Source organism: Pipistrellus kuhlii, unplaced genomic scaffold (genome assembly GCF_014108245.1).
Source record: "Pipistrellus kuhlii isolate mPipKuh1 unplaced genomic scaffold, mPipKuh1.p scaffold_m20_p_43, whole genome shotgun sequence".
NCBI lineage: Eukaryota > Metazoa > Chordata > Mammalia > Chiroptera > Vespertilionidae > Pipistrellus > Pipistrellus kuhlii.
This window is the reverse complement of record NW_023425544.1, coordinates 1,357,840-1,383,828: the sequence shown is the minus strand read 5'-3', so window position 1 is coordinate 1,383,828 and position 25,989 is coordinate 1,357,840. Positions and strand designations below refer to the sequence as shown.

Genomic DNA, 25,989 nt, shown 5'->3' with positions numbered 1-25,989 from the left:
CTTTTATAGATGAAATTAGTTTTCATTAAGTAGTAGCATTTGCTGGTCAAAATATCACTATTCTTTGGAAAAAAAGATGAAGCTCCCTAGATTTTACTTCATAATGTCAATGGACTCATTATTTGTACAACAGCTGATACATTTAGGACTTGTTGATTCACTTAATTGGTAACTGTACTACATTCATAACTCCAACAACTGAAAACAATAGGTCAGTGTCTGCTGTTTATGCATAAATAGTCATTGGAGCAGGATATGTCTGCAAGGCAGAATATGCTAGTTTGAGGAGGAGTCTGGCACATGAATGGTTCCATTGCTTGCCATGGGTTGTGCTCTCCTTCCCCGAATAATGCTCTTTGGGATTTTATTAGAGGTGTAGATGGTGACCTGTTCTTGTTTTATCAGGCTGACCTCCGGGAAGCAGTTTTTGAATGTATTTTCAATGCCAGTATTGAGGAAAAAGACTAGGATAGAAAGAAGCATGAATTAAAATTGGTGATGACTCAAAGTTTTTATGTTAGCAGTCTTCATGTTTTAGAGAAAAAAGTTAATACCTAAAAAGGTTTTTTTTTTTTAAAGTAAGAAATGCTATTTGTATATGAAAATCAAATGTTCACTTAAAGTACTTTGAAATGATTTTTAAATTAGTGAATTATATTCTTTTTAAATTTCAGGATAAAAATGTATATTTTAGAATCAGTAATTTTTAATTTAAAAACATTTTAAAGGAAAGTCAACAAAAACCATTTTATTTGATTGTTGAAGAAAAGGTTGATTTTTTTTTACTATAAAAACATTTATTTAAAAAATACATCATTTTTAATGAGTAAATTTTAACTATCATAAATGGAGTAATTTACTAGAATAATTGTATTTAGTTACAATGCTAACCTAGTGACTCAGTTATTTTATCAGGTAAAGTAAGTGAGGCTGATTTTTTTTTATAACTATAATAGGTTAAAAGGTAGTGTTTTTAAAGCTTTTTATTAGTTTAGTGCAGTCCAGTTTTTAGTCATACTATCAAGAAACTTTAATTCTACATTATACAAAAATAGTTAACTTTTCTTCTTGATGATTAAAGGAAAATTTATTTCTGATTGTGTTTGGGGGAAGATTGAGTTTATCCTCAAAATGTACAACTATTTTCTGAGAGTCTACAATTTTAGTGTATAAAAATTGAAAATGCCATTAGGGAAAGAGCAGTGTAATGGACTATTTCTGGTTTACAGCATATTCCTATTCTCTCATCCAGAAAATTAAATCTGATTACAGCTTGGATTAACGTTTATGGCTGTTGGGGAGAGGAAGATAGTATAATATCTTAAACTCCATGAAATTGAACGAGATTATATCGGTTATAGCTAATTTTGAAGTCTCACTTATAAAGGGCAGATTTTTTATAATTGTTAGCTTTAAATGCATTCGATATTTTGTCTCTAATTGACCGAAATATACTAGAGATAAAAACTGGACAAATTTAGTAGGCATTAAATGCAGTATTTTCTGTCTTGATTCCTAACATGTTAAAAGTGAAAGCAGTGTACATTCCTGGGTTTACGGCCATATTTGCAGTTTCTCTTAAATTTTCCTAAAAAATCTTGAATTAAAGAAGATTGTAACATTTGGTTAGTATGCAGTTGTTATGCCTTTCACAGAAAATGAAGACAGTGTGTTTTTTAATAATCAAGTTAAAGTGTCATGTCTTGACCCTTTAAGTGGAGTCACTGGTGTGACAGAGAAAAATAGGAAAATAATTTGGTGAAGGTGTGTGTGTGTGTGTGTGTGTGTGTGTGTGTGTGTGTGTACACATACTAGTTACTGATGCACAAATGAGCTCTCATACAACCACAGTACTTTTATGAATTATTTGCATTTCTGTTGTAAAAGATCTGTCTACCACGTTTTCTAGGAACTTTGAGCCTAAGGCATAACTCAAGGTTTTGGAGCCTGTGTAAAATAATTTATAGCACCTTTCTAGTAAGTCTTGCCCAAACTCTTATTCTATTAATTAAACATCCTGTGGCAATCTGATATATCTTAAAGATTTAAAAGTATATTACAGTAGAAAACTACAAAACATGGACTATTGAAATTGAAGAATATTAGTTTTTTTTTTTAAAAAAAAAAGCTAGACATTTTTGAGATCAAACTTTTTTTTTTGCTGTGAAGACATAACTATCTAAGCATGCTCATGTTCTGTGCCTGAATGAGATTGTGCTGTTGGGAGTCTGTACTGTGAAACGTCTGTTTTAAATATGGAGAGATGTCTTGTGGCCTCCAGAGAAGGGGTGCACTTGTTCTGTGTGGGGTCAGGCTCTTGCATGGCCATGGTTCTGGGACAAGGATAGTGGCCCGTTACATTGGCATAATGTGAAGCTTTATTAGGCTTATGTGGCTAAGAGAAATACGGACTCTATCATACCATACATTTTGTTGGCAAGGTATTTTAAATATGGTTTTTGTTGTTGAAAGGTATTTCCCTAGGAAATGATTTTTAATTTTATAATAATGTATTACTTAAATTTGGAGAAAGTTGTAAGAAAGGATAAGGAGGGAAGAGGGTGCTGTGTACTACTATGTTCTTTATTTTCTGTCAGGGACAAGTCTTAGAGAAAAAGCTTGGCATATGCCAGTAACTCTATTCTTCCTGCCAATTGCCTAAGCAAATTATGTTACTTTTTTCCAAGGTTTCTCATCTGCAGACTTTTGTGTTTAAAGTTAGCTGTTTGGTGACACTGTATTTGGAGGTGAGGGTATGAATGTGAGAAGGTGTTTTGGAGCATTTGCAATTATAGCATTGGGTGGTGGATAAAGAAATAGATACATAAATATTAGACCGATGCACAGTTTTCCAGTGTATGTTATTTTCCATATAAAGATATAGAACATTTCATAAAATGTTCCCAGACCATTTAAAACTCAGAAATGCAGCTGATGCAATGAAATACATAGAGTACTTGTAAAAACATACAGACACGCAAGTGGATTGCTGCCAGACAGAAAATTTAAAGGCGGTTTGCTTAACTGCGGGGTGCTAGGTTTTGTACATGTGCCATGCTGAAACTGTTAGTAAGGCGGGTGTTATGTTGCTTGAGAAAAGCAGATTGTATTTGGACCTTTTTAACTCAGATGTTTCCAATGTCGATATTTTGGTGACATTATGGCATAATGATCAACTCACTGTGAAAAAGGATTTCAACCTCCTGTATCAAATAGACATTTTAAAGAAATTCAAACAAATTATTTTTAGTTTTTGTGTTAATTTTTATAAAATGGCTTTCATAGTTTTATTAACTATGAGACTGATTCTCTGAGCTAATTGAAAGGAACTTTATAGGTTGGACTTTGGTTTTAAAAAAATTTCCTTTTTTTTTTTTTTTTAAAATATTGTTTTAGAAGAGTGTTAAGGACCTATGAAATTTGCTTTTGTAACTTTAGGTCCTTAAAGAAAGGAAGTAAAAGTTTTATGCTTAAATCATAGTAAATAAATTCATGTATTATCTTGGAACATGATTCTGTTAAAATCTGGGAATTTCATTCTAGGGTTAATCTTAGGACATTTGAAAGACTTAAGCTGGTGGTGTTTATTGCATTGTCCACCATTGAGGCAATGTTTAGGGTAATATGGTTTGAGTGACTCTCATCTTAAAATAGGTCGATTTTTCTTTTTATTCGTGTTTCCTCCTCTTCTTTAATTCTGCTATGTTGTATATATGAATTAAATACATTTTAAAGTGACAGGTTAATCATTAATGTAGTTGCTTAAAGAGATTTTATTTTAACCCTTTAATCTATAGCAAGAAATATATATTTTTAAATTAAAGAATATACCACATTTTGGTTTCTGATGTCCATCCCCTCACCAAGTGATTAAAAAAAAAAAAAGTTTTTTATTTTATCCCATCTTTATTTCCACCGGTATTTGTGGTTCTCAAGCACAACTACTACAAGGAAGGGGACATGATATTAAAGATTTATATATGAATTATTTTTGTCTGAAGTTTTCTGGTTGGAGAGTAAATGTTAACCACGTGACAATTGGAAGAAAATTAATACGCTTTAGATTAGTTTGTGGCTTTCCCAATCTCTGTTTTACTGTGTACCTCAGTGATTTAGAAGTACTTTTTTTTCTTTCTTTGTTTTTAAATCTATTTTTGGTCTTGGGAACAAATTTTAAATCCTAAAATACCACTTGTTCCACCCCACCCCCATCAAGTCATTTTTGTGTTTTAGGAATTATGGCCACTGCCCTCTTTTGAGCCTCCCCTCTACTTTCACCCCTACCTACCCCAAACACCCTTTTTAGGGGTCTGTTGGGCATTTGGCTGTCCCTTCATTACCTTGCTGGCTAATTCCTCCTTGTAGACCTACCTATTGCCATTACCGCCCTCTGACCTCCTGTGTTAAGAGGATAAGTCCTTGTGTGATTGTAGCCCTTCAGGCCAGAGAGAAGCAGACAGTGTATTCTTTGGCCTACCAGGGCAGCCCTGCACAGTACTGCAGCAGGAATTACACAAGAATCCTGTTAGTCATACTGTAGAAGTGCCAGTTCCCCTTCTAGTATTTGAAGAAGAAGGTAAAAAAAAGTTGATCCCTAGTTTTTAAGTCAACCAGAAGATACTTCAAGAGCTGAAATGGTCTACAAATCCTTCAAGTATTTTGCACCACCCATTTTGGGACACTCTGCTCTTGATGTGATCTTTTGAATATTCTTGCTTTTGTTATTAGTTTTAGGTTTTGAAAAGTAATGTCCATTGACTTTAATGACAAAATAGGTATTTCTAGGATTTAAATATAGTCTGTGAATAGACCCTTAGTTTTCTCTCTTTTTGATTCTTCCCTGCAGAACAATTAACTGCATTTTGGTTGCGATTTGAAGGGTTTTAACTTTTACATGGATTCATTTTTACAGAGAAGTAAATTGGTGCTTTAAAATGTAGATATGAAAAGTGAGTAGTATGTATTGTGAACACGATGAGAAAGGATCCTCAACTATTGTGCTTTTTCATAAGCCTTTTGCATTGATACATAGTTACTCAAATAGATATTATTCTGATACTCCCTTAATGTGTCTCTGAGGAACCAAATCTTTCTTTTATTGGAAAAGATTGAATGGTTTCCTAATCAATAGCAAATGGAGTGCTAATAGCTTTTAATTAGTACACTTCTATATTGACTTAAAGACAGTGGCGTTGGATTATCTTGCAATTATGATTGAAGAATCAAGTGACCCTTTTAGTAACTCCATTTAAGCTGAATGTCATAAAAGGTGTTTTAACTTATGTATTTTCTAGTTTCTGAGCAAATTTAAATTTGTTTACACTGGTAAGCTAAAAGTATATTGTTTTGTTTTGTTTGTTTTGAAGACTTTACCTAGTTTTATCTGTATTTTCAAGAGCTTTACTGTAAGAATTTTTGGAGGTATGTATTTTATTTTTAAAAGCAAGGAGTTTTGCATTTGTTCCTTGAAAGAATTCTCTCACCCTCACTGCCCTAACTTCCCCCTCCCCTACCTCAATCTGAAACGGGTGTTAAAATAAAGGTGGTTTATCAAGCCTACATCTGTAGCTATGAAAAGGAGGCTTCTGATTAGAGAAGAAAAGTCAAGCAGTTTAAGACTCATTTTCTCTGGAAAAAATATATTGAGGGCAATTTGCAGCTGGTGAGGTTTTTGCATTAGGTAATAGTTTCAAGTTAACAGTAGCATCAGGTCTTTAAAATTTTTCTTTTTTATATTTCTGGAGGAGGGTAATGGGAGTGCCTTGCCGAGCCCTTCCTTGTGCTCATCAACATAGCAGCCTCAGCTGCCCCCCTTGGATCCCCTGCCAGGGCTGCTATCATCTTCTGATCAAATATTAATGTGTGATCCTCTGCTTGCTCACTAATCCAAAGCCAATTAATATTATCTGTCAATTATTTACAGATCCTGAGGTGCAGAGGCAATTCCCAGAGGACTACAGTGACCAGGTTCGGAATGCGTAATTAATTTTTTACATGACAAAATTTATTTCAGAGTTGTTCAACATATTATTACTGTTCTTTTTACTGAAAGAGATAAATGAATTTTTAGAAGGGAAGAGAAACAGTAATTAGGAACCTAAGACAAAAAATAAAACATTCAAGTAGGATTGAAAATATTGGTGCTAGTTTGGGGTGTTACCTTCAGGGGAAAAATGCACAGAAAGTAAGGGAGGAAAATCTATCATGAATTTTACTTTTTACTTTAAGCTCTGCTACAGTCTGCAGTTCATTAGGTAATCATTTGGATTAAAAAAAAATGTTATTTAAGTGTCAAGAACCAGTGTAAAAAAAAGGGGGGGGGAAAGGAATTTTATAACATATTCTGGGATGGAACTATTTGTTGTGGTACTACTCAAAGGAGAAGATTACACATGCAGGAAAGGTCTTGAGGGGAGGATAATTGTAACGAAGGTAGGGAAAGTTAAGATTAGCCAGTTGGTCCTGCCATTTTGAATTTCTTGCGTTCTGCAAGCATGGAATGCACTGGAAGGAACTATTTAAATCACAAAATACTGTTGAAGTTCTGATGCTGCTCTAATCTTGATAATTAGATCCAGGTTATGCGTTCCAGCTTCACTCTTAAGAAACATTAGAGAAAAAGAAAACAAACAAAAAAAGAAACATTAGAGATATTTTGTAGGTTTTGGGGGCACATTACATTTTTAGTTCAAATTTGCAATTTGGTATGCTTTTTAAAGTAGTTTTCTTTCTTTCTTTTTTTTTTTTTTTTAAAGCATCTTTGTACTGAATAAAAAAAAAGTGTAAAATCTTTCACACGTTGAATATTGTATGCATTATAACATGTATCTGAAGTATAACTACTTAATTTTGTTCGTTAAAAAAGTCCTTGAATGAGAATAAGTACATTGGAATAGAAATACTCAGTATAGTAGTAGTAACACCTTTGCAGTGTGGCCATACAACAGAAGGCAAAGTATCTGATACATCTTTGGAATACAGGGGACATATTGTGACCAGGAATATAGCTGGATAATCAGTATAATGAGATGCTTTGTAATGGGATTTTATTGTACAAGAACTGAAGAGGACTGGTGTGGTTTGCTTTGTGTGTTATCCCAAGGCTTTGAAATGGGGGAAAAAAATACTAACCTTCTTACTCCTCTGGCTCCATCTTCCAACTGGACAGTTAAATTTTTATCTTGCTTTAAACTGCAGTGCAATTGAACCCATTGGATTTAACCTACACAATCCAAAGATTACAGAACCTTTTTTATTAACGATTTTCCTTCATTAAACAATACCCAAAAAGTGGAAAATTTTCAAGTATTATTTTGAATTGACTTAAGGCCATAGTTCTTAAAAAGTCATTATTTTAAAATCTTGTGTCTAGGTAAATAAATATCCTTTGTGATTCCAGGATCTGAATTACTTCAGTGAGAGAAAATTTCGTAGGTGAAACTTAAGATAATATGGTTAATATCTGGATCAATTCTTGAAACATAGTTTCTTACTGTATCTGAAAGTTTTTGATCATCATGGTATTTTTTGCTATAACTTTTTAAAAAAGTCACAAGGATAATATGTTCAATATAAAATATATTTAGAAAAAATTGATAAATAAAAAGAATGAAAAGGAAGAAAATATAAGCATCTGTAATTTTATTATTGAGAGATAACCACTATGGTAGTTTGATGTTTGTTTTGCCATGTTTATTTCTCTGAGTATATATACACTAGAGGCCCAATGCATGAAATTCGTGCAAGGGCCTTGGCCTTGGCCCCGGCCCCAGACCCCGCCCCCACCTGCTGTGGTTGCAGCCAGGGTGCCTCTGCTGTCTCTGCTGTGGCCCCCACCTGCTGTGGCTTTGTCTGAAAGGAAGGATGTCTGGTCTAATTAGTATATTATGCTTTTATTATTATAGATGTTTGTATTTGGTAAGAGTTAATGTGTATATATATACATCCGTATGCACATATAGTATATTTGTGTGTATAGACTTTTATTAATTCTGTTATTGCATATGGAGCCCAGTTTATAGATTAGATATTATATGTTATGAACTTAGTTCTCTTTATTTTGTTTAATAGATGATCTTAAAATTGTTTAATATATTGAAGTTGGAATTATTTAAAATTATAGTAAGAATCTAAAAAGTAATAATAGCCTTCGGCTATTTTAAAGTGTTCATAGGAATCAGTGTTTATTTTCTTTTTTTAGAACAGTGACATAGTTTGGAAATTTGGAGGATGGTAGTCAGGGGCTAGATGTAGGGTTAAGAGAGTGTGCATATCACTGCCTTCCTTAGCATCTCTAACTTGACTCAACACATGGTTTTCCTTCTTTTCCACATGTAACTCAAGAATGAAAGATCTTTATTTTTGATGAAATTACCCCCAAATTTCCAGATATTTATTTGAGAGTTGATTTACTGATAAAGGAAATGATACCTACATATTTCTTATTTACCTTTTTTATTATTTGGGTTCTGATCTTATATATTTTCTCTTCTTAGTATTTGTTGAATTAAACAAAATTATCTTTCCCCTCTAAAGGAATTCTTAGAAATATTTTTATTACATGCAAACCTTAAATGCTGAATATGTACTTAATTTAGACAACATTTCTAGTATTAAAACATTTATGATGTAACCCATAGGAATATTTTATATAATTCACCACAAAGTAAAGCATTTATTAACTCTCCCTCTCTCTTCCTCTCTCTCTCTTCCTCCTCCCCCAGTTTTTCTCCTCATTCGCCTCAACTACCACTGCTTGTTTTCACATTTGTGTATTTCCCATGTACCAGCACACTTGATCAGAGACGCTTGCTGCTGCTAGATGTTTTATTCTGTGTGTTCTTTGTACCTTACAGTAAAAGAATCTGTCACAAATTATTGTGGCTCACTGCTTTAGAAACTGAGAAAAAAGGGAGGTTAGATTGACATCTGTGACTGAATAATGATGACCAGCCTTTTGGCTCTCCTTGAGCCACAAAGCTAGCACTGCCTTTAGAGTGGAAAAAGAAGTAAGAAGAAAGGGGAGGGATAAAAGAGAGTTACAAATCTGTGGTCCCGGAGATGTATTACTGTTGGGCCAGTTGTCTGCGTGGTATGATAATCCATTTTGATCTTCTCTGTCTTAATTGTCTGCTAAAGACAAATGGGCAGTAAAAGTTCATCAGTTTCATCTTTTTGCTTCTCGTTTAGAAGCAGAATAAATGATCCATCACTAAGAAGTAGACGTTCTTTCTGACACGGAAGTAATGCAGACCCAACACGTTTTATTAAAATGTTTTCCCCTCATTATTTCAGTCTTCTCAGCTCTGAGAGATCTTACTGTTTCATAAAAAATGTAATCTGAAATGTAAATAAGGGTATTGATACAGAAGGAAGAAGTAATGAGCAGCCTGAGCCACATTTTAAGACTCTTTATTGTAATTACTGACAAAGTGATTTCTCTGTGCCCCATTTCTTTTTCTTCCTTAAGTTGTCTGTGACACCCTCAGACCACAATGACATCTATGGTTTAAAGCCATTAAATCACTGTAGCACTCAATATTTCATTTAAAATCTGGTAAGCCTGCTATCTTTAAGCCTGAAAGTATAGCCTTTGTTAATTCCAGAAACACATACAATGCTTACATTTTTTTAAAAAAGGAAAACAAACAACAAAAAAGACAGAAGCAAGGCCTTTTTCAGAGTTCACATTACTTATTTATCTGCTTTTGTTTAATGCTTAACTACTTTAAATACTAAAACATCAATATTGGTAGGATCCTGACTTGAAAAGGATCCTGCATTTTAAAAAAATCTTTTAACAACTTATAAAATTTTGAAAATTGTATCTTTCATAAGCATAATAAGAAGTAGTCTAAATTTTATTTTAAGGTTAAGATTACTAAACAGATGCAAATTGTCAAGTGACTTTGGTTTTAGATAGCTTAAATCAGATTTTTTGCAATCTCTTATTATAACTTTAGATAATCTTAACATAGCCTAACCAATAGAAAATTTTTGTTAAAGAAGAACACAATCTCAATAATAATAATAATAATAATAATAATAATATCTTTCATTTCTAGAAATGGTTTCTTAAAGATATCAGCCTGTCAATCTAGCATTAAAAATAAGGAAACATAACATGAATTATCTTTTCCTGCTGGAAATAACCTTTTAATTAAGTGGATTTATAATTATTCTATTATGTTTATTGTATTCATTCAATTATGGAAATAATTGGTAAACCTTTACTCATTGTGATTAGTGCAGTTTTAATTGAATTAAGGAAGAAAAGGGTAGTTAAATTAACATGTTAGCACATTATGGTCACCATTCTCATCAAAATCCTATCTTTGGCTTGAAAACATTATTTGATTTTTCAGAATAAAACAATGAGCCTTTAGTAATTATACCTTGTAGTATGGGCTAATTTGGAATAAAGACATAGTAACCTATCAGAGAGAAGATTTCCATAAGTAGCCTTGTAATGTGTCAAGTATAATAGGCATTACACATACCGTTTTAAATTGTGTTAGTTATAATACGATTAGTTTTTGTACTAATGCATGTAGAATTGAAAATTTCTTCTCACAGTTGCACTTTTTATAGCCTGCTTGTTCAAAGAGTGGCGATTAGAGATGAGTGTGCTAGAACTTGCTTTTCCAGTATGCTCATCTGCATTTTGATGAAATATAGCAAGTATCTTAGAGCTCTTTAAATAGAGGTCTCAGTACACTTACTGCCCCTGTATATGTAGATTGCTGTTTAGAGTTGCAGGTAATTTTTCTTTCCACTGGCACTGAAACAGAGGTTATAATGAAACTAACAATCTTTATGCATTTATAGAAACTATAAAAATTTTATGGAAATCTTTATATAGAAACGAGCAGTGTTTCTTGTACAGCTCTATAAGCAATGTAGAAACATGGTACTTTGGGAAAAATAAAAAAGGTACCCTGTCTTTTATGGTTTTATATGGTCTATGTGATTTTAAAATTTCACTATAGGCAGTTAAGCAAATTATAAAAACATACATCACCTATATACTAAAAAGGAACAAAAATATGTTGCATAACTTTAGGCTAATTGTGATGGAAATTGGCATTTCTGAGTTGCATATGTAATTGCTTAAATATGGAGTTTTCATCTATTCATGTTTCAGGTATACTCTAAAGTAGGGGTGTCGAACTCAATCAGAGAAGGGGCCAAAATCTAAAATCCAGCCTAAATCGCGGGCCGAATGGTTTACTGAACAGTCATAAACTGTCATTGTGATGGAAACGCAGCGGAGTGCAGTGATGACAGCGTGGTGCGGGCCACATTGCAAGGCCTGGCGGGACGGATTTGGCCCGCGGGCCTTGTGTTTGACACATGTGCTCTAAAGAAAACACATCTTAAGCTCTTAGTTACAGTATAACCTATGGAAATGGATTGGAAGATTCTGATTAGAAAGACATCTGATTTGGTCATTGCCTCATTCTTTTGGGGAACTCCTGTGTATGAAAACTTTCATGTTATTTTCTTCCAAATTTTGAGAAGCCAGAGACTAAACATTTCTATTCAAAAAGTTGTTCATGCCCTGATTCCTTGAAAGAATACTATCTACAATAATAAGAAAGTTAAAGATATAACCCATAGCATCTAAATATTTTGTTACTGTAAAAGGAGGCTTCATTGTATCAACGTTGTATAATATGACACACATGTATCATATTTACAAAAAATGTGAAACAAATGATAACTTTTGATTTTTACCCCCATTAATAATAGGCAGAGAAACATAAGCAGCAGAGTTCCTGGTGTGTATAAAATGTGACATCAATTCCACAAAGTGCTGCCAGTCTTTTGGTAGTGATTTGCCTAAGCCATAGAATCTTCAAATTGGAATTGAGATTTTTGGGTTTGTGGGCCTTTGGGTCTCACATTCACCAAGCTCACAAAGAATAGAATCAGATCTCGGTATATCTCATTTCTCTTGGAAACTTTTGAACTTTGTTTTCTTCCCCCATTCTTCTTCAAAGTGGATGCTGTATCCTTCTAACCTACTCATACAGTCTGTTCAGATTAGATCCACTTTAAATGGTGAGGTCAAGTTTGGTCCTGGGAACTTTTTATGACACCATATACCATGGAACAGAATTTGTCAGTTCACTTGAATTTCATCCAAAGGGTCAAATGGAACACACTTTAAAATGATTCTACAACCTGGCCTTAAAAAACCTAAGTGGCTGCATTTGCTGATTCCCTTTCCCTATCCTTATGCCTGTCTTTGGTGGCAAAACTGTCTAGGAGAGTATATTTGGTTTTGTGCATTAATTTAGTGACAGATTGGTAAGTTAGTATCTGCAGAATGTGACCCAGACAAGAGGAAGAGAAAAGTAGATCCAGCCATTCTCTGAAGGACCTTACTATCTACTAGGCTCCAAAGACAGTGCATGTCCAGATAATTTTGGTGATTTGGCATTGCCAGAAATTGGGAATGCCTCTGAAAACTTTGGGTAGTCATGACGCCATGAAATTACATTCATTCAATTTCTTGTTCTTGCCGAAACCTGTTTGGCTCAGTGGTAGAGCATCTGTCTGCGGACTGAAAGGTCCCGGATTCTATTCCGGTCAAGGGCATTTACCTTGGTTGCGGGCACATCCCTAGTAGGGGGTGTGCAAGAGGCAGCTGGTCGATGTTTCTCTCTCATTGACTTTTCTAGCTCTCTATCCCTCTCTCCTCTCTGTAAAAAATTAATAAAATATATTTAAAAAAATTTCTTGTTCTTTGTGGTGTGAAATCATAGAAGTTAGTAGTGTTAGTAAGAATGGTTTAGAGAAACCTAAGTGAAAAGTCTTGGAACTGCCCCTAGAGAAGATAATCTTTTAGGTTCATTTTAGATGTGTGCTTTTCTAAGAGGCACTGCTGATGCATGGATTTTTCAACTTGTTGTTCCAAAAGGTCAGTTTCCATATTTCTTAGTAATTTGGCAGTCTGGGATTATAGGTAGAAATATAATTTTCTCATCTACAGATATAAGCTCTGAATCTTTTCAGATCCTAAAACCTGGCAGGTGATTGCTTAACATACTAGTAACAGAGCACCCTGCTGAATCAGCTTTCTTCAAGTAGTATGCTGGTCTCCACAATTGCTACCAAATGTAGCCATTTTGATGGACCACATTACAGATTTCGAAAAGATTCATGGATAGATTACAGATGTATAAATGCATCTCAGATTAAACATGTGCTTCTCTGTATATGTTTAAAAGTGTCCTGTTTTTGATGATTGGTGTGTTTAAATGTTTTTCAAGTTATAGGCTCATGGATGATTAAAAAAATACTAAAAAATAATATGTCATGTGTTACCTCTTATTTCCCCCTTGCTATTGTAAGCTGAATTTATAAAATTAGACAAATGTTAGGTCAGTGCTTTTTAAAGAGTTTGAGAAAAACATAAAACACCATTTTGTGTATAAGAGAAGCTATTCTGTTGTATCTATATCCTGAATTCTCCCCCCCCCTCCCCCGGCCCATTTCCAGAAAAGGGTAAATTTAAAAATGGAATGAGGTTGGACTGGCTTATTTATTTATATATTATAAAGACTGGTGCACAAAATATATGCACAGGTAGTGGCCCTAGGCCTGGTTGGCGATCAGGGCTGATTTGTGGGGTAACCAGCAGGACAATGGGGGGGGGGCCCTGCTGGCACTCTCATTGGCTTGCCTGGTGCCCCTGCTTGCCAGCCCCATCCCCCGCTGCTGCTGTTGCCAGTCGCCTCCCTCTGAAGGAGGTGACTGGCAGAGTGATAGGGGGGCAGCACTGGCCCACTCACTGGCCGGCCCCAACTACCACCTCTACCGCCGCCAGTTGCCTCCCTTTGCGAGGTGACCTATGGGGCAATCAGGGGGCAGGGGCTGCTGGTACCTATCTTGGCTGGCCTGGGGCCTGTGGGCTGGGCGCAGCTCCTGCATTGTCTGCCCCCTGATGATCAGTGTATATCATAGCGACCGGTTGTTCCACTTGTCGTTCTGCCAGTCAGCCAATTGCATATTAGGCTTTTATTATATAGGATTTATATTTAATTTTTAAAAATTAAGTGTATTGGGGTGACATTGGTTAAGTGTATATTTCTATGATACATGATCTGTATATTGTATTTGCCCACCACCCAAAATCAGATAATCTTTCATGACCATATGTTTGGTATTCTTTATCCTTTTACTACTCCCGCACAATTCCCTTTGCTAGCCACCATACTATTGTCTGTGTCTATGAGTTTTTGTTTGTTTTTCTTGTTTGTTCATTTGTTGCTTTCAGTTTTATATCCCATATGTGAGTGAAACTATATGGCTCTTAACTTTTTATGACTTATTTTTTCTTAGCTTAATATTCTCAGGTTTCATCTATGTTGTCACAATTGGCAGTATTTCACCTTTTCTTATGGCTGAGTAATATTCCATTGTATATATGTGCCATATCTTCTTTATCCAGTCGTTTATTGAAGGACACTCTAATTGTTTCCATCTCTTGGTCACTGTGAATAATACTGCATTGAACATAGGGGTGCATATATCTTTGCAAATAAATGTTTTCAGAGTTTTCCATTAGATACTCAGAAGAGGGAATGCTGGGTTATATGGTAATTCTATTAATTTTTTGCAGAACCATTATATTGTTTTCCATAATTACTGTACCAGTTTACATTCCCATTAGTGGGGTTTCTTTTTCTCTACAACATCTCCAATACTTACTTTTACTTGTCTTGTTGATAAAGCTGTTCTAACAGGTGTGGAATGGTATCTCATTGTGTTTATGATTTGCATTTCCCTAATAGCTAGTGAAGTTGAGCACTTTTTCATATATTTGTTGGCTATTTGTATTTGCTCACTGAAATTAAAAAAAAAAAATGATTTTAGAAGGGGAGGTAGAGAGAGGTGAGAGAGAAACGTTGATTGGTTGCCTCCTTCATGCACCCGAACTGGGGGAATGCCCTGATCAGGAATTGAACCCACCCCCTCTCAGTGTATGAGATGACACTCTAACCAACTGAGCCATATTGGCCAGGGTCTCTGCCCATTTTGTAGTTAGATTGTTTGGTTAATATTGAGTTGTATGAGTTTATGTATTTTGGATATTAACCCTTTGTCAGAGTTGTTATTTGTAAAATATCTTTTCCCATTTAGTTGGTTGCCTTTTTGTTTTGTTGTCAGTTTCTTTGTTGGGCAGAAGCTTTTTAGATTGATATAGTCCCATTCATTTATTTTTGCCTTTACTTCCCTTGCCTTTGGGAACAAATTCACAAAATGTTCTCTACAACTAAGGTCCATAATTTTAGTACCTATGTTTTCTTCTATGTATTGTACTTTATTGTTTCAGATCTTTAATTTAGGTCTTTGATCCATTTTGAGTTAATTTTTATACATGGGACAAACTGTGGTCTAGTTTTATTCTTTTGTATGTGGCTTTCCAATTTCCTCAACACCATTATTGAAGAGACTTTTTTTTTTTCCCTCTCCATTGTATGTTTTTGGCTCTTTCATCAAAAAAATTTTGCCCATATACCCATGGTTTTATTTCTGGGCTCTCAATTCTGTTCCATTGGTCTTCTGTCTGCTTTTCTGTCAATACCATGCTGTTTTGATTATTTTTGCTCCATGGTATAATTCGAAGTATTTTTCTGAGGATTACTCTGTCTATTTGGGATCTTTTATAGTTCCATATCAAATAATGATGATTTTTTGTTCTATTTCTTTAAAAATGTCATTGGGATTTTGATGAGGATTGTACTGAGTCTATAGATTGCTTTGGGTAATATGAACATTTTAACTATGTTGATTCTTCCAATCCATGAACACAGAATATCTTTTCATTTCATTGTGTCTTTTTAATCTCTTTTAATACTGATTTGTTGTTTTAATATATAGGCGTTCACATCTTTGTTAACTTTATTCCTAGGCATTTTATTCTTAATATTACAATTGCAAAATAAATCGTGGGTTTTTTTCATTTCTTTTTTCTGAAATCTCATTGTTAGTATATAGAAATGCAGTGGATTTTTGTACATTGCTTTTATATCCTGCAACTTTATTGTATTTGTTTATTGTTTCAAATAGTTTTTTGGTGGAGTCTGTAGGGTTTTCTCTATAAAGAATCATGCCATCTGCAAAAAGTGACACCTCTTCCTTAACAATTTAAAAGGCATTTATTTCTTTCTCTGGCCTGATTACTTACAGTACTGTCTATATATATTGTGTGTGTGTGTGTGTGTGTGTGTGTGTATATATATATATATATATATATATATATACACACACACATACATACATACACTACTGTAAGTTATATATATAAAAGGCTAATATGCTAAGTGTCTGTCCAACTGGTCGCTATGACACGCACTGACCACCAGGAGGCAGATGCTCAACACAGGAGCTACTGTGATGCACATTGACCATCTAGAGAGAAACACCACCAGGGGCCTGGAACCCACAAAGCAACTCTCTGCTTCCCCCAAGTGGGACACAGGCCCCACCACCACCTTGGAGCAGCAGCCCACCAAATCACAGCCGACGCTGCTGAGATCCAATGGTGCAAAATGCAGCCCACAGTCCAGCCCAGCCTGGAAACAGCTATGGGCACTGGGTAATGACTTCATGTATCAACACCCAGCTTCCTCTCCCTAGTGACCAGCCTTTTTGCAGTTTCTTCAGCCCAGGAATATGACTTGCTTTATAGCCAAGTGGAAATATTTTACACTGTAACCAAATGTCTGTGAAACATTTTCCTCACAGAAGTCCTGGAGTAGGTAGATAGGAGACTTCGTGGAATCCTTTCTAAAACAGATATTTAGAAAACTTAGAAACTTGACCCGATTGAAAAAAAGTAAGAAATGGTGGACCTTGAAAATGACTTCAGGTTTTCTCACTATACAGAATATAGTCAAACACTGCTGTAGTTAAATATTTTACCCTTTGTTCTTCCAGCATGAGCTACAATAATAATCTTCTTTGTGTTGATATTTACTATTGTGTTGCTAACAGTTACCTGAAAGAGAAGTTGAGGTGCTTCACTGGCTGGAAAAAGTTTAGCTAAATCAGAAAGCGGGTCTAATTAAGCAAGTTTATCCTATATATATAAAAGGCTAAGTTGACTCACATGTGTGATACATGTAAAGCTCTTGCTGGCGCCAATCGCACACATGTGTTTCCATCTGTCATTGTTGATTGTGACTGTGGTTGACACTTCTATTATAGAGAAAGGACAAATAGTGATATTAAAATATTTCTTCCAATTAATTTTCTTTCAGTGTGCACTGGGCCACTAGTGTTGAATAAGACTTGTCTTCTTCCTGATTTTAGAGGAAAAGCTTTCAGTTTTTCACTATTGAGTATGATATTAGCTGAAGTTTTGTCATCTACAGCCTTTATTATGTTGAGGTACCTTCCTTCTATACCCATTTTATTGAGAATTTTAATCCTAAATGGATGTTGTATTGATAAGTTATATGATTTTTATCATTTTATTTTTTAATGTAGTATATTACAATGATCAATTTATGTATGTTGAACCATCCTCGTACCCCTGGAATGAACCCTACTTGATTTTGATGTATTATTTTTTTTAATCTATTGTTGTATTCAATTTACTAGTATTTTGTTTAGGATTTTTACATCTGTATTCATTAGAGATATTGATCTGTAGTTTTATTTTTGTGTGTTTTTGCCGGATTTTGATATCAGGGTTATGTTGGCCTCAAAAATGTAATAGGAAGTATTGCCTCCTCTTTAATTTTTTCGAAGGGCTTGAGAAGAATCGTTATTAAATCGTCTTTGAATGTTTGGTAGAATTCACTAATGAAGCCATCTGATCCTGGACTTTAATTTTTTGGGGAGGTTTTTGATGGTTGTTTCAATTTCCTCACTGTTGATCGGTCTATTTAGTTTTTCCAGTTCTTCATGATTCAGTCTAAGAAGGTTATAGATTTTTAGGAACTTATTTATTTCTTCTAGCTTATTGAATTTAGTGATATTATAGTCTTTCACAGTATTCTAGTGTGATCCTCTGTATTTCTGTGATATCTGTGCTAACTTCTCTTTCATTTCTGATTTTGTTTATATAAGTCTTTTCTCTTTTTTCCTTAGTGAATCTAGCCAGGGGTTTATCAATTTTATTAATCTTTTCAAAGAATCAGCTCTTTAGTGTATTAATTTTTTGTATAGTCTTTTTGTTCTCTATTTCACTCAATTTTGTTCTAATTTTTATTGTTTTCTTTCCTCTGAATTTGGGCTGCTTTTGTATTTCTTCTAGTTCTGTGAGATGTATTGTAAAATGAGGATTATTTGCTTAAGATTTTTCTTTTTCTTGCGATAGGCCTGTAATGATATAAATTTCCCTCTTATTACTGCTTTTATTGCATCCCAGAAGTTTTGATCTGTTATATAGTCATTCTCATTTGTCTCTATATTTCTTTTGATCTCACCTTTTATTTTTCTTTTACTGAGTCATTTTTTATCATAGTATGTTGTTTAATCGCCACCTATTTGTGGGTTTTTTGCTTCCTTTTTACAGTTGATTTCTAATTTCAGAGCATTGTGGTCAGAGAATATGCTTGTCATGATTTTAATTTTTTTAAACTTGAGGCAGAAGGTGGCCAGAGATATCTTGCTAAAACCTAATTCAAATCATGTCTCTTTAGTCAAAGTTCTTAATCAAGGTTTTTTTGGCTCCCTAAATATTTACTCCAAATTTCTTAACTTGGATTTAAGGTCTATCACAATCTGACCTTGGTCCAACATTTAGCCTGGTTTTCTACTATTTTCCTTTATAGCCAGACATAGAACGGCTCACCATTTCTCAACATAGTTTGTTCTTTCCCATCTCTATATTTTTGCTCATGTTGTTTTAATAGTTGAAATGCATTCCTCATCCTACCTATCCTACAGTTGTGGTTGGCAAACTGTGGCTTGCGAGCCACGTGTGGTTCTTCCACAAATACCATGGCCTGGACGAGTCTATTTTGAAGAAGTGGCGTTAGAAGAAGTTTAAGTTTAAAAAATTTGGCTCTCCGAAGAAATTTCAATCATTGTACTGTTGATATTTGGCTCTGTTGACTAATGAGTTTGCCAACTACTGCCCTACAGTAGTATGCTTTGGTTCAGTTCAGCATTAAATGCCTTGCTTTTACTTCCTCTGTAAACTTGCTCTTTCTGGATTAATCACACTACCCTCAGCATTTGGAGAGCACTTGGAACCTTGATTCCTTACATTGTAATGTTTGTCAGTTGATCTGTGAATTGTTCAGCTATAAGAATGATTGTAGTCAGAGTTAGAGGTTCTTCTTAGCAACCAGGATAAATCAGGGGCCAATGAATAATTATGAATATGAAGTATGTAATATGCAGACATGTTGCTTAAGGAGTTCAGATTCCAGAAAGGAGAGTACAGAGACAGGACAGTGGTGATTAAGAGTATGGACTTTGGAGGCAGACTGCGTGGGGTTGAATCCCAGCTCTGTCATTTACTGGGGTTTACCTCTTTGGGATTTCATTTCTTCATCTGTAACTTAGAGGTAATCATAGTGAAGACCTCAGAGGATTGTTGTGAGGGTTACCGGTAAGTGATTTGAAATGTGCAGGCTGCTCAGAATAATTCCTGGTACCTAATAACCAATAATTATATAGTGCCTACTATTTTTAGGGGTAGATTTAAGCTAGCAGGGTAACCTGGTTTTGTTAGGTATTAGGGTTATGTGTGATAATCTTTACTTTTAGAATTTCAGACTGACACTAGGAAGAATTCTGGAAAACCTTTTCTTTGTAAGCCTGCACTTTAAGAGAAAAATTTAGAGAACTCACAAAGGTAAAGAGAGTATTTATCAAGTGAAGATGAAGAGTGAGAATCAGAAATAGTGCCTGAATAGTTTTGTTCTCAAATATACTGAAAATATGGAAACTGTTTAAATGATGATGAAGGGGGTTTCAAATAACTAATTATTTTCATTTTATTTCAGTTTTAAAAACTGTACATTGAGACTTTCCAAGTTCAAAACCTCAGAAATTTAGTAACAGGTCCCATGTCTTTGTAAATTAGTCCTTTTGGTTGCGTATAGAACTTTGTGTTACGTTAGCTTTTGTTTTAAAAATACTTATATGCATTAGTGTTAAGATTTCTCTGGCTACCATAATTAGAAACTGTCTAACTTTGGTCAGTTTCATATTTCAAATGTGATATAACACAAGCCCAGACTGTGGCTTAGTGTGTGTGTGTGTGTGTGTGTGTGTGTGTGTGTGTGTGTGTAAGTGTAGAGCAGGTAGGTAGACATGAAAGGGTATTGTATTCATAAAGAATTAAGATGCTCTTTTAAAGAAAATTGAACTTATCAAAGATCATTTACTTATGTATCAACCTTATAAAACATGTTATTTGTTTCACATTGCTCTTATTTCTAGAATATTGTTATTTAGCCTGCTTGTCTAGTAAATAGCAACTTTACTCGTTTCTCAAAAGTCAGCTCAACCGTCACCACTTCTGAGAAGTCTTTCACATCATTTGGGTGGACCTGGCAGTACATTTCTTTTCCCTTGACCTCTATCAGAACACCTACAACACTTTATTGCACATACTTGTTTACAAATTCTCTTCCTCACCCCAGGCAGGAAGTCATGGATTCTTGCCTATTTCATGTCTACATCTCTAAGACCTGGTACTGTACATGGTTGTTAGTAGACTAAGTATTTGATATATTATAATAAACTAGACATTTGTGCCCTGGAGCAGGGGTCCCTCAGCCCGGCCTGTGCCTTTTCCCAGTCTGGGAGCCCTGGGGGGATGTCCAACTGATGGCTTCGTGCTACGGAGGCAGGCAGGAGAGGCACCCACCACCACCGTTACACTGACCAGCCATCGCACAGCTTCTGGCTGAGCGGCGCTCTCTCTGTGGGAGCACACTGTCAACCAGAGGTAGCTCCTATGTTTAGCATTTGCCCCTGGTGGTCAATGCATATCATAGCGACCCATTGTTCCACCATCTAATCGATTTGCATATTATCCTTTTATTATACAGGATGATTGAATAGTGTTCATATCGTGATTTTTGGTCTCAGAATTTGAATGAGGTAGGACAAATGAAAACATATATTTATTAAATCCCATCCTACCTAGTAGAGGCTTAACCCAGTGGCATTTGAGATTCTTGTATTTGGATGTATTTAAAATATGATGCCTCTTTAGTAACATTTAGTTTTAGGAGTGTAAATTATGAATTATTGAGAAGAGCATTTTTATCAGAGAACTCTTCCAGCTTGCCAGATGCTTATCTTTTCTGGAGAGCTAAACCCCTGGTAAATTAAGAAGTATGTCTGAATTTTTAAAATGTTCTTTATTATAATAAACAGATTTAATAGCTGAAGTACTTTTCATTATTCACATCTCACTTTTTTCTTAACAAATATCATTCATCCTAAAAATTTTAAGTGCCTTTTTTGGGGGGTATGTTTGGCCCCCAAAAAAGTAGAAGTCAAGTATCCCCAAATTTTATGAAATTTGGCCTTGGAAATGTCACTTTGGTCAAAGACTTTACTTTTTCAGCCTCCGTTTTTTTTTTTTTTTTTTTTTTTTTTTTTTTTTTTTTTTTAATATGTAGAACAAGAAAGTATTACTAATTTTTTTTAGAATTATGAGAAGTTGGCATGATGTGTGTACAATTCCTGAATTAGTATAATATAATAAGTGTGTGTGTGTGTTTCTTTTTTACATAGCATGAGGAAAATGGAGCAAAGAAAGAACTTTGCTGCTTCCATGTAGTTGATAATATCTGGTCTTGCATAAACTCATAGAATGTAAATAGATCTTTAATGTGGATAAAGAGCCTGGAGTCAAGTGATAAAAACTAACTCGCTCCTAAGACCACCCCCCACTTTCCATCACCAGGCAAATGGAGCAACTATTTGTTCTTTCAGTATCCTCCAGACAAGCCAGGGTTTTTCCTTCCTCTAAGACTGATGATCATAGACAGTATCCAATCCAGGGCACCTTCAAGAGTGAGATGGGGCACACACCACGATTACACAGAGATAATGAACATAACCAGGAAGTACTAGGCAAGCTGGCATGTAAAGTTGCCTTAAGAGCTTTGACACAACATACATTTTTCACTCCACTGCTCAATTGGGAAGCTTCATTTAGCATGGAGGACTACCACTGCACAGTTTTAGCTCTATGAGTGTTTGTAACTCTGGAGACAGAATCCTGATCAAACAGGGTCAAAGTATGAGAATCTCTCTTGAATATCTTATTTGTCATTAACAAAGTAGCAAGCTGAGGATTGTGGGAAGAGCATGAGCTCCGAGGACAGATGAACTTGGTGCAGAGCATCACAAATCTAGCTTTTCCATTGCTCTACTTCCAGTTAGGCAAGTTATTTTACCATTCTATCTGTAACTAATTTTACTCAGTTTTCAAGGTTCAGTTCATGAATAGAAGGGAGTTATAGCTACATAAAGCTATTGAGCACTTGTAAACTTCTGGCATAGGATGTGACATATATTAGCTTTTTTGTCAGTCCCCTTCCACTTGGCACCTAACCCCTACAGAGAGCAGATGACCATTGATATATGAAATACAAAGTAAAGACTGAATCAGAATAAGTATATAAGATAATTAGATTCTTTAAAATATATACAGAATTTTTATAGATATAATGTAATCTTTTGACATAACTAATATTATATTCATACAAACATTAATAGTTTTCTGTGGTGAAACTACTTATATAAGAAGGATTGTTTCTCTGAAGAATCAATCCATGCCACAAAACAGTTGTGAATTCTGGATTGTACAAATGTTTTATTTTTAATTCTTTGTATTTTAAATATTTTCTTTGAAAAAAGAGAGAGCATGTTTGTGTGCAGGTGATACTTGGCCATTTGTCAAAAATCATGTGTGAATTGTTGGATCACCAGAGAACCAACACGACTGGCATTTAATCCTTCGGGTATTTCTAAATTTGAGTGTTGGGGGTTGCTGAGTTTGTTTGGATTGTGTTATATGACTGTGCTCCTTGACACTCTAGATCAGGGGCAGGCAAACTGCAGCCAGCTGGCCAAATCCTGCCTAGGGCCGGCTTTTGTGTGGCCTTCCCGCTAGGAAAGATTTTACCTTTTTGAAGAGTTATAAAAACATAAGAATCTGTGACAGAGACCACAAGTGTCCTGCAAAGCCTAAAATATTTACTATCTGGCCCTTTAGAGAAAAAGTTTGCTGACTCCTTCTTTAGTTTGTAAGTTGTACATGAAATGAATCAAATTGATGACTGCAGTTCCAGACTGCCTTGCAGGTTTTAGGTCTTTTCTTTTAAATAGTGACTTAGCTGTTGAATTATGAGAACACATTTTTGTTGGTGATAAATGAACTTGACTGATTGAAACTGTCTTGTATGACTGACAGTTTGGTCAGAGGGGTAGAGGGCCTTCTGTAATGTCTGGTATCTCATAAAAAAATTGTTTAAACCTGTTCCCGTGCCATTGCTTAGTTTATCTCAGGCAGCCTCAGGTAAACACTAGCATCTATATATGTTGAAGCAGGCTCTGTAAAGTAGAATAAAACACATATTGGAATTGAATTATTTTCCTTGTTTGCATCTTGCTTGTCCTCTGTAGAAACATTTTCTAGTTGTAAAGGTTGTAAAATCCTTGAATGTTAGATTTAGAAAACTTTGAATTGTATAATTTTTTTATTTCAATGGTGTTTCATATTACCTGCCTTCTTTCTTTGTAATGAGATGTCATCAATCTGTTGTGAATATAAATTTCACCAGTTCTTGAATCTTCCTGATATCATTTTGTCAGAATCTGCAAGTTGTAGGAAATAAAAGTTGATCTGAAATAGTTCTGTAATTACAGATGACTGTTGAGTGAGGTCCTGTCTAATCCATTGTTAAATAATTCTCTCTCGAAAGTAGATTTGTTGTTTACATTTTGATTTTCATATTCTGCTCACAGTGTTTGTTGGCGATATCTGACATCCCCTGCCACTGGGTAAATAAAGCCTATTATTTCCCTTTCAACATTGTAAACGCTTACTCTCTCATTCAAGAGCTAAGAAGCAGAAGGTTAGGTATATTATCAAACTATGATCCTGTCTATCCAAAGAAGCTGGGAACCTTGATTAATATGCCTTGTTAACTGATGGTTTCAATTCCATATTGGTTGTGCCTGAATAATTTGTATAAACCAAGCAGTACAGATTCCTTATTTTAGCACTAAGACTTACAAAGGCTTCTTTTAGCAGCCTTTAATTTTGTACTTATGTATGTGACATAGCCTGTGGCTGTGATAGCTACAGTGAATCTCCAGTTGTTTGGGGATGAAAGGAGGAGGCAGCTGGAAACTCGTAGCTACATCTAGCTGTCTACCTAGAGAAGGCCTTGATTTCAAGTTTATCTAAACAAGCTCGACTAATCCCAACTATCTAGGGGGATCCACTGTCAAAACAAGCAGCGTGGCCCTGAGGCAAACACAGCTATACAGAAATGAAGGCTGGGGCTTCCAATACTCCGATGACTGCATACTGGAGGCTTTTTTTCCCCTCCTGAAAGAGGGTAAGAGAGGTAGAATTTGCATAATGCCTTTTCATTGGAAACTTTTGGAAAGCTGACAGACCTCCAGCTTATAGATCTGTAGCCACAATACAGAGTCTATAGGAGAATCCTTGAATGACCTAACCATATTGAAAGAAAATATAAAAGCGTCCAAGTATAGCCAAGTGAGAGAGGAAAAGAGGCTGATGCATTGTCTAACATCTGCTGTACTTCTCGTTAGTTTTGTTCTTTGCTATTCTGTGTGGACTTTGGAGAAGCCTAAGACAGCCTAACATGAATCCTATAATCTTCCTTCTGAATATTTATGTAGCTTGCCAGCTTCTAAGCTGTCCTTTGCGTTTTCCTACTTCCCCCTCATTTTCATGCTCTCAAATGAGGCCAACATTTCAAAAGCTAAATAAATGTTTGTGAATGTTTATAAAAGATTTGCATAAATTTGTCCTTGTCTACAAAGATCACTTTTTTCTTATGCCAGTTCTGAATTTTTTTTTTTAAAGGTTTTGGTGCTTGTCTTGACAACAAAGTCCTGCATCCCAGAACAATGATTGCTGATTAAGTGGGTATGCAATTGTGACTGAATAGGCTTTCAAGATACTGGGTAAAAGGGCCTGTCATCTGAAGACTGAATTATAGAATTTAGAAAATGTTATCAGAAGTACATATTTAAATCTATTTTTTTGGTACCATATTATTAGATAAGACAAAGAGTTCTTACAAGTTAAAAGTATAACCCCCCCACCATTTAAAAAATTCTGTATAAATTTTAATAATTAGAATGTTTCAATAACTCAGAATAATTACTTTTCTTTTCTATGGTTGGACATATTTAAAAATAATTTTTTATACCCTTAGGCACTTTTTGGAAACCGTAACTCTACCATTTATATGTATTAACATGTTTACTGGGGCGATGATTAGAGGGAATATATACCAGGCAGTTCTTTTAGGCAGCTGAATGCACAGTCATACCTTGAGAAAATATAAACTATATGAAATATGTGGTGCTAGGGCTTAATTATAAGACGGTCTGGGACACACACTCTCTCCTCTCTCTCTCTCTCTCTCTCTCTCAACACATTTGCTGAATTCATTTATCTTTTAAAATTAGAATAGATTTTGTGGGGTGGCAGGGGATGTTGTATGTAGAGGTGCTAATTTAGTTCAGAGATATTCGAAGATTGGCAGGAGAGAGAGGCAACAGCCAGTTCTGTTAGTCCTTTGGTTGTATTGGTTTAGAGGTTTAAGTTGTCATTAAGGCACAAACTAGAGCCACTTCTCTGACACAGTTTTTATCACATCTGCTAGGCTTGTGTCCCAGGAGGAGACGTGGAGAGCAGTGAATTCAACACGGGCCCATTATCGACTGCTTTTTCGTGTGTTGTAAAAGGAGTGAGACCTCAGGGAGGCTTGGAGCCTCCTCCTGTGT

At 35.1% G+C, this 25,989-nt stretch overlaps 1 protein-coding gene across 19 annotated transcripts in view; it reads left to right on the top strand.

Moving 5' to 3' along the window:
* DENND1A (DENN domain containing 1A) overlaps window positions 1-25,989 on the top strand; it is a 439,633-nt gene that overhangs the window by 101,306 nt on the left and 312,338 nt on the right. For 14 of the 19 annotated variants that reach the window (XM_036411920.2, XM_036411925.2, XM_036411911.2 and 11 more), the window contains one exon: window positions 5,924-5,967. The exons of 2 other annotated variants lie outside the window; for them this stretch is intronic. In XM_036411920.2, the coding sequence (XP_036267813.1) occupies window positions 5,924-5,967 (44 nt within the window). Of the gene's footprint in view, window positions 1-4,846; window positions 4,950-5,917; window positions 5,968-6,572; window positions 6,658-25,989 lie in introns of those variants that run through there. 3 more of the 19 variants (XM_036411909.2, XM_045572069.1, XM_045572071.1) reach the window with 2 other exon arrangements.